The sequence below is a fragment of the Kogia breviceps genome, chromosome 3, assembly GCF_026419965.1.
Source record: "Kogia breviceps isolate mKogBre1 chromosome 3, mKogBre1 haplotype 1, whole genome shotgun sequence".
In the NCBI taxonomy this organism is placed as follows: domain Eukaryota; kingdom Metazoa; phylum Chordata; class Mammalia; order Artiodactyla; family Physeteridae; genus Kogia; species Kogia breviceps.
In genome coordinates, this window is record NC_081312.1 from 184271769 (window position 1) to 184291477 (window position 19709).

At 39.3% G+C, this 19709-nt stretch overlaps 1 protein-coding gene across 2 annotated transcripts in view; it reads left to right on the forward strand.

Moving 5' to 3' along the window:
• Positions 1–19709, forward strand: part of SLC39A12 (solute carrier family 39 member 12) — a 72775-nt gene that overhangs the window by 19285 nt on the left and 33781 nt on the right. The window contains exons 5-10 of one of the 2 annotated variants that reach the window (XM_059058329.2): positions 1219–1391; positions 6111–6282; positions 9883–10055; positions 13166–13318; positions 16503–16613; positions 19007–19073. In XM_059058329.2, the coding sequence (XP_058914312.1) occupies positions 1219–1391; positions 6111–6282; positions 9883–10055; positions 13166–13318; positions 16503–16613; positions 19007–19073 (849 nt within the window). The remainder of the gene's footprint in view (positions 1–1218; positions 1392–6110; positions 6283–9882; positions 10056–13165; positions 13319–16502; positions 16614–19006; positions 19074–19709) is intronic. The other variant, XM_059058331.2, reaches the window with a different exon arrangement.

The following is a 19709-nucleotide window of genomic DNA, read 5'->3' on the forward strand; positions in this document are numbered from 1 at the left end:
TCTTCTACCATCTCAATATGCTGTTGCACTCCTCTAGTGAATTTTTCACTTCATTTATTCTGTTCTTCTACTCCAGAATTTCCATTTAGACTTTTATATAGTTTTGATCTCCTGATTGAAAATTGCTATTTGTTAATTTATTATTGTCATACTTTCCTTTAATTTCTCAAATATTATTCTCTTTAGTTCCTTGAACATACTTATAATGACTGCTTTGAAGTCTTTGTCTGTGAAATCCAACATCTGGGAATACTCAGATATATATTTATTGACTGCTTTTTTCCCTGACTCTGAGTCACACTTTCCCATTTCTTTGCAGGTCTCTCTCTCTCTCTCTCTCTCTCTTTTGTTGTTGTTGAAACTGGCCATTAAAATAAAATATTGTAGTAATTCTAGTTTGCAGTTTTCCTACTGCTGATGATAACATTTAGGAAAACACCAGAGGTATTTTTTTCACAAGTAGAAAGATGAATAAATTCCAAGAAATTCACCATAATATTCAGTTGTTCTCTGTATTAATCATTTTTTAAGGCTACAGCTGTACCAAGGGAAACTAAACTGCAGTCTGTAAACTGACAACCATACCACAGTAGCATTAGAAAACAGAGTCTCATTTGTCCCAGGAATCTCAGCCGCTTTTCAATTCCTGTTTCTTTCCTGCATTAAACACTGAAGAGGAAAATGACTAGATTGACTTTACATTAAAGTTATAGTTAATCTACTAAGGATGTATTGTGCTTAAAGGGAATAAGTTTTCTAAGGATTAAATCAGTTTCATCCTTTGTTTACATTTTTATAGGGAACACCTAGAAAAAGAATTAGTTGACTTACCAGAAGGCACTCCATTTTTGGAATTGCTCATTTCATCATGGTTCGGCCCTAAGATCTCAAGATCTTGTGAGAGAATCATTAACCATGTGAAGTATAAATGCTCTTTATTCTTTTTTTTTTTTTGGCCATGCCGTGCAGCATGTGGGATCTTAGTTCCCTGACCAGGGATTGAACCTGTACCCTCTGTATTGGAAGCACAGAGTCTTAACCACTGGACCACCAGGGAAGTCCCTAAATGCTCTCTATTCTTGTTCAGAGTAAAACCTTGGCTTTTCATTAGAACTTTACTTAGTAAATATCTATTCTGTGGCCGTGTGAAATTGTGATTATTCTGAAACTGGCCTGTCTTTATTCTACGTGATACCAGATTTTGTATGAAATTTCTAGAACTAGACCAACTCCTCAACACTCTGTGGACTAAAAATACCTGTATCAGAAAAGATAGAATCCATCAACTTCAAAGGAAACAAAACAACCTAACAATCCATGATTGGGCCTACCGTAATCTATCTGTATCCGAGGACCCAGAATCAGATGACCGTCCAGTTTCCTGGGATCAGGTATTGTCATTATTCCTCTTGTACCATCATTTGCTCCTGTCAAAGGAAGTAGCTGTGAACATCTCTAAGAGTTGTTGAAAAGTTAAAAGATAATGTAGATTTCCTTAAGTGTAAAAATATTCGATTTCCACAGTGTGGGCAGGGTGTTTTTTCTTTTTACAAGTGGGTCTCTATAGACATACACTTGAGGTCAAGATATTTAGGAGAATGATATATATTACTCTTTCCTCCACCGGCTCCATACTGAATGCGTGAATAATTAATTCAGCAAACCTGTGAGCATTTACTATGTGCTAGTCGCCATCATGGGCACCAGGGATAGATAATTGGACAAAAATAGGCATGGCTCCTATGGAGCTAACAGGGTAGTGGGAGGATATAGACATTATATAAAAACTTACAATGATGAATGAACACTTTAAAGTTAGATTAGATGATGAAGAGATTACTTTGGATTGTGAGCAACAGAGAAATATTTGTATAGTAGGTAGCACTGAGAAGGTTTTTGAGAAAAGGTACTATATGAGCCTATAAATATGTTCATATTCTTACTTCCTAAAGTTGTGTTCTAAAGTCCATTCACTAGTCTACCTAGATAATTCTTGAAAAGGGGTGCTATGGTCAAATCTGACTGGGAAATACTGAAGATGCATATTGCACTGTAGCACGTTAATGTGTCTCGGGAGGTCCTTCAGTAAATAAGATTCTTTAATTTTATTGGATCCAGCATTTTTCAGACTCCGTTGCACATAGAAACCTTCCCTGCCCTTATTATTTAAAATCTTGAAAAATTGATATTCCATGATAATGGCTTACATTTAATGAGTAAATTAATACTATGTATTAGACACTGCACAATTTCACCTGCATTCTTCATGTAATTATTACAACAGCTGTATGAAGTTAGGTTGTATGATTGCATCCTACAGATTAGGAAATTGAGGCATGGAGCTAATAAGTAGTTGCTTAAGTTCACAGAAACTGAGGTATCTACATAGGTTGTCTGATGGCATTTTCTGTGATCTGAACAACTATGCTGTTTGAGAAATGTTGATTTAAAGAAATAAAACTATTTTTGTTATTTATATCTTGGATGAGTTAATATTCCTATGAAGCACAATCTGTATTTTAAAAGAGCAAAATTCCTTACATATTCCTAACAATAGTGAAGGTCGTTCCTGTAAGTTATGAATGATTGGGCATTACCACATATTTTTGTTACGATATATTTTAAAAAGTGAATTTCTATTAATTAGGCCACATATCAAACGCATCGATTAAAGCTGATTCTTTCAAACTCACACTTAGTGTATTCAACTGAAGGTAACAAGAGTTGATGCCTATATTAATCCTTATTTGTGAAGTCTCTTTAAATATTTCTTCAGGGCCAGCTCTTAGAAGGGAACCCATTTGTCTGATGGAGCCCCTATTTGCATAAAGAATGAAGGTTATTTCTCAAAATTTAGGGGTTACCTACTTAAGGCATGCATCTTCTAAGAACAGTAATAATCATTTTCTGTGCTGACTCTGCAAGATAAACAAACAACCTCTTTCTCAATTCTTCTCTGTTCTATCATGTCACTTTCTCTGTGACTTTTTTTTTTTTTTTTTTTTTTTTTTTTTTTGTGGTATGCGGGCCTCTCACTGCCGTGGCCTCTCCCATTGCGGAGCACAGGCTCCGGACGCGCAGGCCCAGCGGCCATGGCTCACGGGCTTAGCTGCTCCGCGGCATGTGGGATCCTCCCGGACCAGGGCACGAACCCGTGTCCCCCGCATCGGCAGGCGGACTCTCAACCACTGCGCCACCAGGGAAGCCCTCTCTGTGACTTTTGAGGGGACCCTGAGGTAAGAGGCTAGATCTGGAGATCCTGCCTATATTATTTAGATCAGTGATTCTCAAAGTGTTGTCCCTAGACCAGCAGTATCAGCAGCTACTGGGACCTTGTTGGAAATGGAAATTCTCAGGTCCCACCCCAGAATCTACTGAATTATACCCTACAGTTGTGGAGTTCATCACCCTGTCTGTGAACAAGGCCTCCAAGGGATTCTCAAAACTAAAGTTCAAGAAGCAACACTTCGGGCTTCCCTGGTGGCGCAGTGGTTGGGAGTCCGCCTGCCGATGCAGGGGACGCGGGTTCGTGCCCCGGTCCGGGAAGATCCCACGTGCCGCGGAGCGGCTGGGCCCGTGAGCCACGGCCGCTGAGCCTGCGCGTCCGGAGCCTGTGCTCCGCAACGGGAGGGGCCACAACAGTGAGAGGCCCGCGTACCGCAAAAAAAAAAAAAAAAAAAAAAAAAAAAAAAAGAAGCAACACTTCAGAATGTGTTTGTAAAGTTTCCACAGAAATCTGATAATGTCAACACACGTGTACAAGTATGTTGAAGTTTTATGTGAAGGATTAAAGCTATTTCAAAGGTTATTGGCTGGATAATCTAAATTTCCATTCTATTTTCTTCTTCATTAAAAACATTTTGTCTACCAAAATTTTATAGGATATAATGAATCCCCTTTTAGGACATTTGTGTTAGTGATTTCAGAAGAAATTTAATGCAACAATAACCTAAATAGTACAGGAACAGCAAGTAAATATCAAGGGCATAGAAGCTTATAATAGAATAACCTTACTCTGTGAGAAGGTATTCTAAAACTAGAAACTATTCACTTCCTTGACAGTGAACTTCAGGAAGATGCATGGCATTCTTTTCATGTTTATCTTTCCACTCTTACTTCCCAGGCAGGCATTTTTCAATGAGAATGTTTATTATGAAGGATTCATGATCAGAAGTTTGTTGTTAGTTTCCCTTTATTGTTGCTGGTATTTGTAATGATGAAGTAATTCTATTCCATGATTAATAAGTGATACACAAGAGACCATTGTCTTTGGTATAAATTATTTTGATAAAGGGAAAAAAAATCACAAGTTTAGCTTTCTGCTGCTGCTTCTTGTAGTAGAAAACTTTTGGAGTTCTTGCCCAATCCCTTTCAGAGAAAAGGCTTTCTCACCCACAGTGCTGGGTCCAGAAGCCATGTTTGAAGAGCATAGTCCCACCCCCTATCTCGGGGGCAAAACTGATGGAATCAAATGGGTGTTTGACCAAGAAAACCCATCTATAGCTTTGCTGAGCCAATCAGATCTGTCAGGATTTGCAGACTCAATCCAATCTTGGGTTCTTGGATGGAAAGGTCACCTTAGGGTCAGGGCTTATATGGCCATGTGTTTATTAAAGAGAGAAGACCAGACTTTGAAAGGAAGTAGATGTCTGCAGAGGGGAACAGAAAGAAGAAAATACTAAGCCCCAAAGAGACAGAGAAAAGTCATTGGTTCTAATTTTCCAGCTTCCGGTTCAGTTTCTCCTGAAATGTGGCTGTCCTTCCCATCTCAGACATCCTCTGTAAGCTTCATCCGTCCTCCTCTTGGTGTCTGCTGGTTTGAGTAGGTTCTGTCCCATGCAACCAAACATCTCCCAGTCAAGATAAAGCTTTTTAACCCTTGGAATCATCCCAAAGGATTTTTGTGGGGGAGAATCCAGCAAATGTGTCATCATTATTTTCTGATTAGCCATGTGCCTTTGTTGAAAATCCCTACTTTCTGGGCTTCCCTGGTGGCGCAGTGGTTGAGAATCTCCCTGCCAATGCTGGGGACATGGGTTCGATCCCTGGTCCGGGAAGATCCCACAACGGGAGAGGCCACAACAGTGAGAGGCCCGCGTACTACACACACACACACACACACAAAAAAAAAAAAAAAAAAACAAAAAACAAAAAACAAAATCCCTGCTTTCTACAGCATGGCAGATCAGACAATCCTTGTATACAACACTGACTTTTTTAAAGATAACTTGCTGCAACTAAAGATCACGCTGATCTTGCATTGGGGTCTTATTTCAATAGAAGACACCCATTTGTGCTAGTGAAACTATACACCCTTCTCATCCACATATGAAAACTTTTCAGAGTAATTTTTGATGTGCAAAATGTCAGGCCTTAACATTTCTGAAGTGGACAGAGGCTTGGAGGCAATTTTTAGAGACCCGTTTCATTTGTTGTCTTGTTTCTACTTCTTATCTCATAAATATCCCTATACAATATGAAAAATATCACAAAGATCTAGATAAAAATTAGTGAAATCAGGAGGCAATAACAGTGATTTCAATCGTTTTTGTGGTGGAAGCCTGTCAAGGGACAGAGGTAGCCATATCGCTCAGCGAGTTGATACAGCATTCACTTCACTTTTTAAAGTATTACCTTCACTTTCATTGCTTTTGAAAATGCGTGTTGCCTACAAAGGCTTACTCAGTCAGAGCATATTAAAGACAATGACCTCATTACCTCAGAGCTGCTGTTTATCCTGTGAAGTTTTAGCTTTGTGAATAAGACAAAGCCATCCCCCCTCAAGGTTGCCTTAGGCTGCTGGTTAGAACACTATCCAACACATTGTAAAACACGGTGCATCTCTTCAGGAAAGAAAAAAGTGTGCAAAACTCCTACTATCTAATACTCAGAATGAAAGTGAGATGCAGCTGCTTTAATCAGAGATGAAAGATAATCCCGGGGAATTATTTATGGCCGAAAGGCTTCAGGGAGACACACCTAGTCATGGCTTCGTGTGGAAGGGTTGACTTGAACCCTTCCACTTAGTTCTGACTCCTCAAGGATGGGAGTCGATGGGGAATTTGGTTCGGTGCTGAGAGTGGTAACAGTGTACGTTCTTCCTCCTGCAGACTTGCTTCTCTGCTGGGCAATTCGTGGAGATATTTCTACAGAACAAGCTTTCAGCCATTTCTAAGGAGGACTTTAAGCAAATGAGTCCAGGAATCATCCAGCAATTGCTGAGCTGCTCTTGCCAGCTGCCCCAGGACCAGCGAGCAAAGCTGGCACCCCCCACCCTGGAGAGTAAGTTCTGGTTCTTCACTCGGAGAGCTAATGTGCACAGTGTACGCAATAATGACGGTGAGTGAAGGATACGTACCACATACCGGGCACCGCTCCAAGCATTTTACAATGATCAGCTCATTGAGTCCTCACACAGCGCTACCAGCTAGAAATTATTATTGTTATCCTCACTTTAGAGATGAGGAAACTGAAGCACATAGAAGTTAAGTGACTTGCCCACGGACACACAGCCGGTAAGTGATAGAGCTGGGATTCAAACCCACACAAGCTGTTTTTAACCACCTATGCGATACTGCCTTGCAACGAATAATTTATATTTTGTATGTAACTTATATAAATCAAGTTTGTCCCCTGTATTTGACTCAAGCGTGGAGTCCATAGTTCAAAGTCCATAGTTGAGCTGTGGCACGGTGTATGAGAAAGAACATCTGTATTGGGGTCAGAAATGCAGAGCCGGGTCACGCCTTCTTTCCCCAGCCGACTCTGTGATCTTCAGGAATCTCTTGATCTCCCAAGCCCGTCTCTATCTCTACACAGTGGGAAGCAGTGATATTACAGGGCTTCCTCTCCATTTCCACATTATGGCACCCGGTAAAAATGAAGGCGCACTGGGGGTAAACCAATGGGATGGAGGTGACCAGTGCAAGGAGGTGCCAGCCTCCCGGCGTGGTTGGCAGCCCCAGGAAGTGAACGCCGCAATGTTCCCACTCACCTGTGACCCATAACATCCCTGCAGTAGCTGAGCATTACTCTTAAGACTTCCCGGTCTACCGGGGACGTTCCTTCCAACGGGCTAATGCGTACAAAAATGCATTCTGTACATTTAAAGGACCTGACATTTAAAAGGCAAAAGAAAAAAAGGAAAAAAAGTGGTGGCCTAAGAACATCTATGATGGATAGTAAAAATATGACATTTAACTATATTTAAAATACTACCATTGATCTGAGGGCCTTACATATTTTTCAGAACAGCTTTTCTTTCTCTTTGAGGTAGTCTGCAATGCCCATCATAGCAGAATTGTTCAATTACTTATTTCTAACTCATAATGGATTCTACATCGAGTGATTCGTTTGAAGATTGTGAACAAAAACATGCCAGGTCTATATATCTAAGACTCCACATTCACCGAGAGGAAGAAAAGCTTCATTAAAAGTGAGCAGCTAAATAATTCAACACCTTGTGGTCAGTGATGGCTCAAAAATGAATCTGTATAACCAGACACCTCCCTGGCATGGAGTCTGGTTATACAGGCCAATTGGAAACAGGGTTTTGGACTGAAGATCCATGATAAAAGCTTAATTCCCTTTTAAATTAACTTCTAGACCCTTCTAGGAAATAGTCTTCCTGAGAAAAATCCAAACAAGTCATACTCACTAAAGAACCTAGAAAAACATCACCGTCCTCAATTTAAAATGTTGCATCATATAACTAAAGAGAAAGGTCTGTGTTGTTGGCCTTTTGAAATTACAGGAATGTAAGAAGTTAAAGAGGGGAAGACACAGGGAGACGTTATTAAGAGCACAGTGTTCAGTGTGCTGAAACTCAACCCCTAAGCACCACCTTCAATTGAATTTCCAGGAAAGCACGCTATGGCCGTGTAGAAATCATTTCAGACCTCTTCAAAGAAGCCGCTCAGGATTGGTTAAGAATTTAGTTGGTAGGTCCAGTTCTGCTGTAAGGTTGGGAAAGATTTATATCAAATCTGACTCCAGTCAAGAAAGATTTACAAGCTCCCAAGGAATGAAGCATCGTTTCTCTTCCAAAACCACCCTGTAGCTGCCCTCAGGACAATGGGGAAAGTAGAAGAATTGAAGAACTTGAAACTTGGCCTTTTGCCTGGGAAATGTCAGCCCCTAATTTGTCCTTGTTGAGTTCCTGACATTTGCTGATCTTTTGGAGGCACCATAAAAATGTGGCAACTTTGAACTTTATTAGGCACCCAGGTGCTCATGTTAAACTTCAAATGTCTTTAATTTACCTGCTAGTCAACAAGAATCACTTTCCCACTGAGAGTCTGTTTGTGGAAGAATGGGATGTGAAACTTGGTTAAATATCTCTAGGGATTTTTTTTTAACAACATAGGTATTAAATTAAAGCAAAATAAAACCTCTAGGCAGGTGTATGATCATTCCAGACTATTTCTGTTATTTTCTTTTAATGTCGTAAAAAATACATGCAATTTACCATCTCAAAAAGTGTACGGTTCGGTAGTATTAAATATTTTCACCTTGCTCTGCAGCAGATCTCTAGAAATGCCTCATCCTGCAAAACTGAAACTCTGTACCTGTTGAACAACAGCCGTTTTATAGATTTCCCTAGCAGTGCAGGAGTAGCGGTGAGAGTGGGAAAAATCCAAGTGTGAAAGTGTTTTGCCTCCTCTCAGTACACTACCAACTTTATTTTAATGTTCGATCTCTGTATAACTTAGAGCTTATAATTCGATAAGGGTCCCCTTCACATCACAAGCCTATTGTCATCTTACTGGCTAGTGTCATTAACATGACCTACTGTGGAGAATGACTGTCCCAGCAAAGTACAGGAACGGTGAGGATGCAACATCTTCAATTGTAACACATTTTAAGATGGTACTTTCTTAAAATCCACAATGGGCTCCAAGTGCAATAGTATGATAGCTGAAGTTGTTTGATTTTTTTATCTCTCTGTGGCCACGAAAGGAAATGATAGTTTAATTTTGTAATTACCTACCTTCATTGTTTACAAACCATTTGGCCTGACAGTAGTAACTTCTAAGTTGAAACAGTATTTCGCTCTGAGTATCTGCAAAGGAAAATGGTGTGGGAATACTCTTTATCCCCAAATCATATACACTTGACTCTGAAAGCCATTTCTTTCTCTTAATCTTTCTCCCTTTACCCTTTTATTTCTTCTCCCCTCCTACATATTTGTTTCTGTTTGAATAATTGTAAAAAATTGCACTTTCTGAGCATTTAAAAAATCTAGAAGCTTAGAAATACAGAATAAATTTTAGGGGTTATAAAAACTTATTGCAATAATCCAAAAGGTAGGCTGTCCAAATTTATCTTATCATCCATTACACATTGACTGATCAGTTTTTACCGATACAATCGCTCGTTTTAGTCACTGAGAATAATAAACACTTCTGACATTACAAAGAATTGTGAGAATTTTTGTAAGAAAGTACTCATTTTGTCCACAAATATTGATCTACAATGGCCCAAACTATATGCTCCTTCTGTAGCATTGCTTCCTTGCCTTCGAAATGTTTAAATGAAATTAAATGACAAATATTACCAGTGTCTGTCAATGGAGGTTGTAGTTTAAAGCGAGAGAAATTATTTTCTTGGGGGGTAGGAGGTAAGCTAGCTCCTTGCTTGCTATGGTGATTTTTTCATAAGGGGTAGTCAGGATAACTTCAAAGCAACGGAGTAATTTGGAGAAAGTCTTTTCATTCTTTTCCTTACAAATTAAAGCCTTGAAACCTTTTACCCAACATATCACTCACAAAGTAATTTTGTATCCCTATGGGTTATAGTACGGGCTGGATTCTTCCAGCACGTTGGCTGGCGGAGGCCCTCCTAGGGGCTCTGAGCGGTTTGCAACCTCCTCTTTTGGCTCAGAATATGGCTACAGCACCTTGGCAGTGGCGCTGCTTACGCTGGGCTCCATGCTCGGGACGGCGCTGATCCTTTTCCGCTGCTGCGAGGACAACTACAGGCTCATTTTACAGCTGTTTGTGGGTCTGGCCGTTGGGACACTTTCTGGGGATGCTCTGCTCCATCTGATTCCTCAGGTAAGCGGCTGTTTTCCGTTTCAGATGGAGTGTTTCCAATTTCTCTTTACTTTGCGCCACTGGAGGTGCTTATGCAGAATTTCACGGTGGCGTGGCTGCATAGATACCGTGGCCACTGTTTTCCTTGATAATCAGTATTGTTTCCCCAAAGCCCTTGTAGGAGAAAAGAGATGATTAATCATTAGATCCACCAGGTTATTCTTATTTTTGAAATTTAAAAATATGCGATCAGATATGGATTCCTATTAACAAAAAGTCAGGAAGTGTACGTACCTATAAATCAAAACGAATGGGCTATGAGATGTACTGGTTTTTCTCCAGTGGCCCCCAGCCCTCAGCAGATCCATGTTCTGCTTTTCTCTGCTGCCTTTTCTGCCCTTGAAGATTGCACCCGCTCAGCTCCCTTGCAGGCTGGCTTGTTGTTTGAGTTGCCCCAGTGGGTGCACGACGGAAAAGCCAGGGTAGGAGGAGAGAGTGGCAGGGGTATCTCTTCCCCGCTCCCTCCCTCCAGCACTGGCTCTAGAAGCAGCTGATTACCCGCAGAAATACACCTCCTGCAGGAGGCCTCCTCCCTAACTTCATCTCCCACTGAGCTGCAGTAATTGAGCTTCAGTTATTTCCAACCTTTGCCCTTTGCCCTTTCAGCCTGGGGTTGCCAGTTTCCAGGCATCTCATTATCTCTCGTTGATACCCTTGACACCTGCCCACACCTCTGTCATAGCACCGCCATTAACCTCTCTTCGTTTGAACCATCAAAATGAATTTCTCTTTCTTGCCCAACTATTAGCATCTAGATTTCCTTTAAGACACATGCCGTCTCCAGGAAGCTGGCTCTTTTGCTGAAGTCTTCGGAGGCTCTTTATTTGTCAGAGATGAAAGGATTAGGACCAGAGATGCAAAAGAGTTCAGGGAGAACGGTCTTCAGATGAGGTTATGTGTTCCTTCTGAAATCTCTTATGATGGATAATTATGAGCAAATGATTTCCCCGCCTCTCACAAAGTCGGAGACGTTAAAATTTTCCACAAGCCTCTGGCAGTTTCCTGCAGGGTCCCTCTTGTTGCTTAGAGGCTCAAAAATTATTACATGTTCTGAAAATTGCAAAGTGAGCGCTGGAGAAATGAAAGAAACCATTATTAGTTTTAATTTCCCTTATAATTAATTTTCAGGAAATCTTTCAGGGCTTACTGGCTTGAGGCGGTGGCCGAAGCTTGTTTCTAGGTCACTGTAGTGGGTGCAGAGCTGTTCATTGCCCAGGATCCTGGGAAATAACCACAGGGTCTTAAGGCTGCCTGGGTCTCCCCGAGTGGGAGAGCACACAGCCCAAGGCAGCAGGGGTAGATGTTGGGGGGAGGGGGAGTGTCCGCTGGCCCTACAGAGACATATTACAGAGGGGAACTTAGCTGGGTTTCGCTTAGAAGGCAGTTGCTTTACTTGAGGAAAGAGAGGAGGACATAAGTTACTGGGAAGAGGAAGATAGATGCCGTACAGGTGTGGTGGAAGGCTAGAAAAATCAGTGGTTCCTGAGTGTGATCCAAGGCAAGTGTTTAAAGGTCTGCACAGAAATGAGAAAAAAATCCCACTGTCACGATTTCCTCTTTTATTTATTTATTTTTCCGGTACGCGGGCCTCTCACCGCTGTGGCCTCTCCCGTTGCGGAGCACAGGCTCCGGACGCGCAGGCTCGGCGGCCACGGCTCACGGGCCCAGCCGCTCCGCGGCACGTGGGATCCTCCCGGACCGGGGCACGAACCCGCGTCCCCTGCATCGGCAGGAGGACTCTCAACCACTGCGCCACCAGGGAAGCCCACGATTTCCTCTTGTAACTAGCTGCCTTGATTCAACTTGAAGATGTACATTTTATTCTGAAATTGTGAGGTTTTCCTCTGTTTTCTGACATGACAACATCCTCTGTTTTGTGACATAATGGTAATTCCAAATATTAGGTGCCTGTCGTTTTAAGTCTTTACCAAAAGAAAAGTGGACTAATGTGTATATGTCTTTAGTTATGTCCATACACTCAATGTGTATATGGAGATCCATACATATACTCACACATGTATACATATGTATCAATATGTGTATGCATACGTACATAAATACCTGTACACTATTTATATGAACATATACACATATAATTTTTTTCTTTTCTAAATTTAATGGTTAGGAATATCCTAAATATGGAAACCACTGAGCTGTTTCCCAAACTGTCTTCTCCTGGGGAGGGAATATGATACGTGACGATTTACTAGCTCACAAGAAATCATGAGGTCGGCGAAGGGATGAGACCACCAGTGGCATATGAGTCAACTGGAGGAAAGTTCCTCATGCTTTGCCAGCGTCCTCCTGTGTCCCAGAGAGCTGGCGGCATTGCTGGGCATACAGGATGCGCTCGAAGGAAAAAGCCCTTCACGTGGCTTTCTTACTTATTTGAACATTTATTAAAAGTTTTCTTTAATGGCTATGGGGCATGGGGAGAATAAACCCTGGATGAAATATATCTTTATATTTGTTGTGGATATAAAAAACACTGATTTGTTGTAAAGCATTGCTGTGCAAATTGGGATGGATTGAACTGGAAAAAAAATTCAGCTAAGGGACCGAGAATGTATGAAGGTTTAGACCACTTGCTGAAATAAGCTTAGGCTTTAGTCTACTCATTAGCAGCGGCTTTTCAAAGCTCTCCTTTCTTTTTTCACATCTTATTTGGCCCTGATTAAATCATATAGTGGAAGTATTCATACATCTAAAAGCAAACTGGGCTTTGAATGAATTCGGGTGTTGTCATGGGGTTCCCCAGATTGGAAATTGAATATATTTTCAACAGTGGACCGACTAAATAATATTTAAGTCATCAAAAGTTATTTCTGGGCTTCCCTGGTGGCGCAGTGGTTGAGAATCCGCCTGCCGATGCAGGAGACACGGGTTCGTGCCCTGGTCCGGGAAGATCCCACGTGCCGCGGAGCAACTAAGCCCGTGAGCCATGGCCGCTAGGCCTGCGCGTCCGGAGCCTGTGCTCCGCAACGGGAGAGGCCACAACAGTGAGAGGCCCGCGTACCACAAAAAAAAAAAAAAAAAAAAAAGTTATTTCTTTCCGTTTCTTTTCTTTTTAGGTTCTTGGTTTACATAAGCAGGAAGCCTCAGAGGTTGGACATTTCCATGAAAACAAGGGCCATATTTGGAAACTGTTGGGATTAATTGGAGGCATCCATGGATTTTTCTTAATAGAAAAATGTTTTATTCTTCTTGTGTCACCGAGTGCCGAGGTATATTTTAAATTTTATTTATCTTTTATGTTAGGGCCTCATGATATTTGTCTTTTATTTCAGAAATACTTGTTCAAAAGTAATTAACATCTTCATGAGGTTGTCTGTTTAGGGATGGGACTCTGATTTCGAGGACACACAGATCATTCTGACTGAGAGCTTCCTTATAAGCATGATTATTAATTTTTCAAACATCTGTTGCTGGGTCATTACTATACTTATTACAGCCCCCTATTTGACCTCCTTGGCTAGTTTAGAAACAGGAGAATATTTCATGTCTGAGAATGAAGGGGTTTAAAGGCCTAGCTACCAATCTGCGTTTTGGGTATCTTTCTTAACCCAAAACAAATTAACACGCAAACAAAAACTTTGAAAATTATGTATCGTTTTCTATCTTTAGGACATTTAAAATTATGCCAACAAGAAGCTCGGGAGTGGGAATTCCAGCAAATCTTTTTTTCAGCTTGAATAATTGCTTTCATTGTGCCTGCATTTGATCAATTTCTACATATATGATGAAATGTAAAATGCAGTGTGGCATATTTTTAGATTTTGTTTCTTTTTGCTCATATATATTACCCTATAAGAAAATAGATGAACAGTTTTGTGGAATAGTTAAAAACATAAATGCTTGTAAAAACAAACAAACTCCAGGACACTAAAATAAAGTTTCCCTACAAAGTCCAGGGATTCTGCAGTCTTCATGTTTTCTACTTATTCCCTGACTTTCTTCCCGTTCACATACTATGAAATGCTTGTACTCAGGGCAAACACTACTAGCTTTTAAAAGACTTTTAAACAAACTTTTAAACAAGCAAACACTACTATCTTTTTTTTTTTTAGTCAGAAAACAAGTCTTTATTAATTTCTATTAATTCGGTATTGTAGGTATAAGCAGAAGCAATATATGTTATAGTCATTTTCCTTGAGTAACTGATGCTATTGGTATTTCTTTTTAACATCTTTATTGGAGTATAATTGCTTTACAATGGTGTGTTAGTTTCTGCTGTATAACAAAGTGAATCAGTTATACATATACATATGTTCCCATATCTCTTCTCTCTGCATCTCCCTCCCTCCCACCCTCCCTATCCCACCCCTCTAGGTGGTCACAAAGCACCGAGCTGATCTCCCTGTGCTATGAGGCTGCTTCCTACTAGCTCTCTATTTTACATTTGGTCGTGTATATATGTCCATGCCACTCTCTCACAGCTTACCCTTCCCCCTCCCCGTGTCCTCAAGTCCATTCTCTACATCTGCATCTTTATTCCTGTCCTGCCTCTAGGTTCATCAGAACCAATTTTTTTTTTTAGATTCCATATATATGTGTTAGCATATGGTATTTGTTTTTCTCTTTCTGACTTACTTCACTCTGTAGGACAGACTCTAGGTCCATCCACCTCACTACAAATAACTCAATTTCTTTTCATGGCTGAGTAATATTCCATTGCATATATGTGCCACATCTTCTTTATCCATTCATCTGTTGATGGACACTTAGGTTGCTTCCATGTTCTGGCTATTGTAAATAGACCTGAAATAAACATTTTGGTTTACTATCTTTTAAAAGTCTTTTAAAAGACTACTATCTTTTAAAATATCAGCACTTATTTATTATCCTCCCTAAATTTATTCAAAAATTCTACTTCGTGCATCAAAAATAAGGTGGTTTATGGATGGATAGAAGGATGGTAGATAGATAGATGGGTGATAAAATAGGTGTAATAAAATGTCAATGGTAGGATCTAGGGAGTGAATATCTGAGTGTTGACATCACAGTTCTTTTAGCTTTTTTGTATATTTGAAACTTTTCACAATAAATAGATTTTAAACAAAATTCTGTAGAAATTTTTTCTGTTTTAATGAATCAGGGTCGTTCTCTGGCCTGGAGCCCAAGCTAGGGTACTATAGTAATTCAGGAATTAGGAATGACAGTTTCCCTTTTTTTTTTTTTTTTTTTTTTGTCGGTACAAGGGCCTCTCACTGCTGTGGCCTCTCCCGTTGTGGAGCACAGGCTCCGGACGTGCAGGCTCAGCAGCCATGGCTCACGGGCCCAGCCGCTCCACGGCATATGGGATCTTCCCACACGGGGGCACGAACCGTGTCCCCTGCATCGGTAGGCGGATTCTCAACCACTGCGCCACCAGGGAAGCCCAGACATGACAGTTTCAATCCCAACACTTTCTTAAAAACTTAGGAATCCCACTTTCTCTAAAAATTTAGGAACTTAACCTCCACAAAAGGAGTTCTAATCTAACTAAGCATTAAAAGCAATAATAAGATCCCCATTTATACACAATAGACTAGCGTTCATGGACTGGAAAAACTAATTCAGAAAGCCAACATATCAACTTATGCATAATAATTAGAAATGTAACCAGATGGAAATGAGTGAAATAAATTCTGAACATTCAAAAATCATGTTTTTTTCAGGTGGTCCTTGGACTTGTCAGGGAACTTAAAATGAGTTTTAAGAATGTAATTTTAAGATTCATGATATTGTGTAAAAGAAAAGGAATGTGAATATTTTAGAAGCTACAAGTACTTTAATTGGTGAATATCTTTCTGGAGATATTCATTTAGTAGTTATAGGGTACAGTACAGTTTCGATGATCATTCTTTTGGTATCAACATCAGAAAGAACTCACAATTTAATTTTGCAGTAAATAAAAAGACAATATAAAATTACTACCGTTCATGCTTTTGTAAATCATGACTAGAATTTTTGAGGTTGCATTCTTTTTTTTAATTGAAGAATAATTGATTTACAATGTTGTATTAATTTCTGCTGTACAGCAAAGTAACTCAGTTATACATACATGTATTCTTTTTTATATTCTTTTCCATTATGGTTTATCACAGGATATTGAATAGAGTTCCCTGTGCTATACAGTAGGACCTTGTTGTTTATCCATACTATATATATTAGTTTGCATCTGCTAACCCCAAATTTGCGGTTGCATTCTTAAAGCATTTAGACTATGCATGATGTTTTAGGGCAGTCCTATGCCCTAAAACATTCATTTTAGCAAGTATTTATCCTCATGAAATTCTCCCAGTACCCTTTTGGTGTCACCCACCCCTTTGGCCAGTAAGCAAAATGTTAAATAGAACTGTGGAATTGACAAAGGCTACACCTGTGTTCTTCTGGCTTCAGCACTAATTTTAAACCATCCTCATCCAGCAGGGCATGTCACTGGTTAATGGGCATATGGGACATTCCCGCCATCTTGCATTCAACACTGAATTAAGTGACCAGTCAGACAGAGGCAAATCTGCTTCAACTATCCAGTTGGTAGGTTACTGACCTGAGGTATTCTACTGATTTGATTACCTTCTTTCCTTTATTCCTTGATAAATAGATGAGAATCGGTAGGCTAGATAAGTATTAATAGAATCCACTCCTGATTTGCCTATTCTTGATCATGATAAATCCTATTTGGAAAACTTTGCCAAACACCTGAAAGCTGTTTTCAGGGGTAAAATGCATTTTCCACAGATTCAAGTCAGTGCTCTCTGCACCTCTTTGAAACACATGTGGATCAGATTGACATAATAAACATATCCTTAATCACTCTGTTTACAAGTTTTCATAAACCAGCCAACCTTGAGGTTTCTCCAGTCTGAGAAATCCTTAGTCATGACTAGGTGAGGCCAAATAAATGTTGAGCAAGGAATTAGAGGACCTAAGAGTGGAGGGTTCATTTTGTAATGTAGGAGAGAAGTGATTCTGTCCAAGGAGATGTCTCATAGTAAGTTCCTTCTGTTACACTGAGTTTTCCACAACAAAAATCTTCCGTGTGAATTCTCAAAACACAACCTCCAATCAGGTTCAAAACAATATTCCCATTTTAATTCTTAAAGTCATAAATAAAGGGATTGGAAAAATATGAAAATATATAACATAGTTAGAAAATGTGCCTCCTATAACCATGGCCTTGGGGGAGGGGGTTACAGTTCAAGAGTAGATTCCTGAGTAGAGAGAAGTAAGCTATTCCTGACATATTAACCTGGCAAAATACGAGTCTGGCAGTAGATTGCAGAGCTAGAGCTAACTCAGGGATGTGAACAAAAAATATTTCTTTACAAAAGCCTTATTGTGTTTATTGTTTAGATACGTCACATGTGGTTTGAAAGAAGATAACTTCAGGCTGAGAGTAGTTTTTAAATCACTTTAGTGCTGACCTCATTTCTTCTGTGTGAATGAAGGGTCCAGAGCCCCAAGATATAAGCCCATCTCGGATGTTAATTCGATGAGTTTAGAACGATTTGACTATTCTAGTTCACTAATAATATACTCACCATTTCTTTTGTTATTTAAGTTGCGAGATCAACTTAAAGAGAAATAAAAATAATGTGAACTTTTAGGATTGTTTGATGGGTCCAATTTCCTGTTTTTTTTTTTTTTAGTTATTTCTGAGATGTACATTTTGAATTTCCTGTTTTTTAAGGAAATTTTTTAAGGAAGAGGAACTCACAAATATTTCCAGTCATCAAAGGAGTTTTAGATATTTGCCTCTAAATTCCTTTACATACTGTGACAATAATATATAGCTTTTTGGGAAAAAAAAATCCTGGAATAAATATCTGAACTCCTGTCTTTTAATAGTCTTTTGATCTTAATCAGGCTTTTGATATAACGTAATTTTTAAAAACCCCACATTTTTCTTTTGTTTCTAGATCCACCAATTTCAGGCAAGAGGTCTGTCTACCTCTTCTAATCCTGTATCCTTCAGATCCTACCTTCTCAGCCATCCTTCTCCAAAAATAGCCTATCGTTACATCTTTTGAATAACTGCTGTTATTCTAACATGTGAATGTTAAGTTTACTTTCTGTTTACATTTTTAAAAAGATGCTTATGTCTCACATTAAATTTGTCTCAAAGTTTCCACAATTTTGGGTGATAGGAATATGCTTCTAAAAGGACATGTTCCATAGACAGATAAGAAGTATTCTTTTCACACAATAGAACAAGAATCTTAGGCCTAGGGAGGGAAAGTGTCTTTCCTGAAATTGAACCATGAGTCAGTCTCTAAAATAAAATCATATCATCTCAACTTGTAGAAGTCAATTCCAAAATCTCACCTTCGTATCATGTGAAAGGATGAAAAATCTTTTAAAAATTGTATTCTTTTGTAAGTTTGTTGATCTCGTTTCTTAGTCAGCAAGTTTTTGTTTTTGTTTTTTCCCGACTGGAAATGCAACAGAAACAGCATCTTATGCTACAATGAATGAAATGAAGTGTTAGGTTTGCAATGGTTTCTTCTCCACAATCTACTTAAAGATCAGAAGAGAGTTCTAGATCCACAGTCTACTGTACAGGAGCAGGGCCAACTGAGGTCAAGAATCAAGAATCATTTTTTTTTTCTATGGCTTTTGGGTTTCATAAAGGCTTCCATAATTTAATAATGAATTACAGACTCTCTTAGTAGCCTCTAGCTCTCTATGGAAGGCTCTGAGCTGCGTAAGAGTGCTATTTTCAGCTACATGTAGATGGTGGGAAAAACATGTTTGCAGACTCTTGGCTCTGCCTTCTGTGTTTGTCTATGAAATTGAAAAGTTCTAATATACTCCAGAGGAGCAAAATGTCGTTTGATAATTAAGCAACATAACTCTTCATGTTTCATTTTTTGATAAAATGATGACTATTGCTTATCATTCATATTTTATTTTTAAATTTAAAATAGAAAGGCCCAGAAGATGCACAGGCAGCTGAAATTCCTATAGGCAGTCTGAACACCCCCAACAGAAAATGTGAGTACCAAGTTAAAAAATCCAAACATTCAATATAGAAAGTACCATAGGAAGAGGTTATATCCGTTTTGAAAGAAATATGTGAAAACCATGGACATTTCACATTGGGTATGTATTCCATTATTAAAAATTTTGCAATGAATTTTTAATAAGGGCTCATTCCTATCAGTCTTTGAAACCTACTACACATTAATATCAGTGTTACTTCATTCTTTAAAAATGTTTTCCCCAATGGCTTAAAACTGATCCTCTGGAAACTTAGATTATTGTCAATACTTACGTGGTTATCAAGGCTCGTTTAAAATCCTGCTTACATGATGATTTGAGCCTTTTACTTCCCGTGAAGTCTGGAGACAGCACTGGTTTTTTTGTCTTCTATCACAGTTTACTGATAATTCATCACAAACGTCTATCTCATTTATGATATTGTCATTAACATGGTGGAGTTCAAATCAGTGCTATCTCATTATTCACATCTTATGCTATAACTCATTTGTTTGTATAATTTGCACCTGGTCTTCTTCTTTCTATGCTTTTCCCTATTCCTGAATTTGATTAACCAGTTTTGGTTAGGACTTTATTCCCTTTTGCTCATGCTTCTGAATAACTCTTAGAACTTTTCTTTTTTAAAGGTCT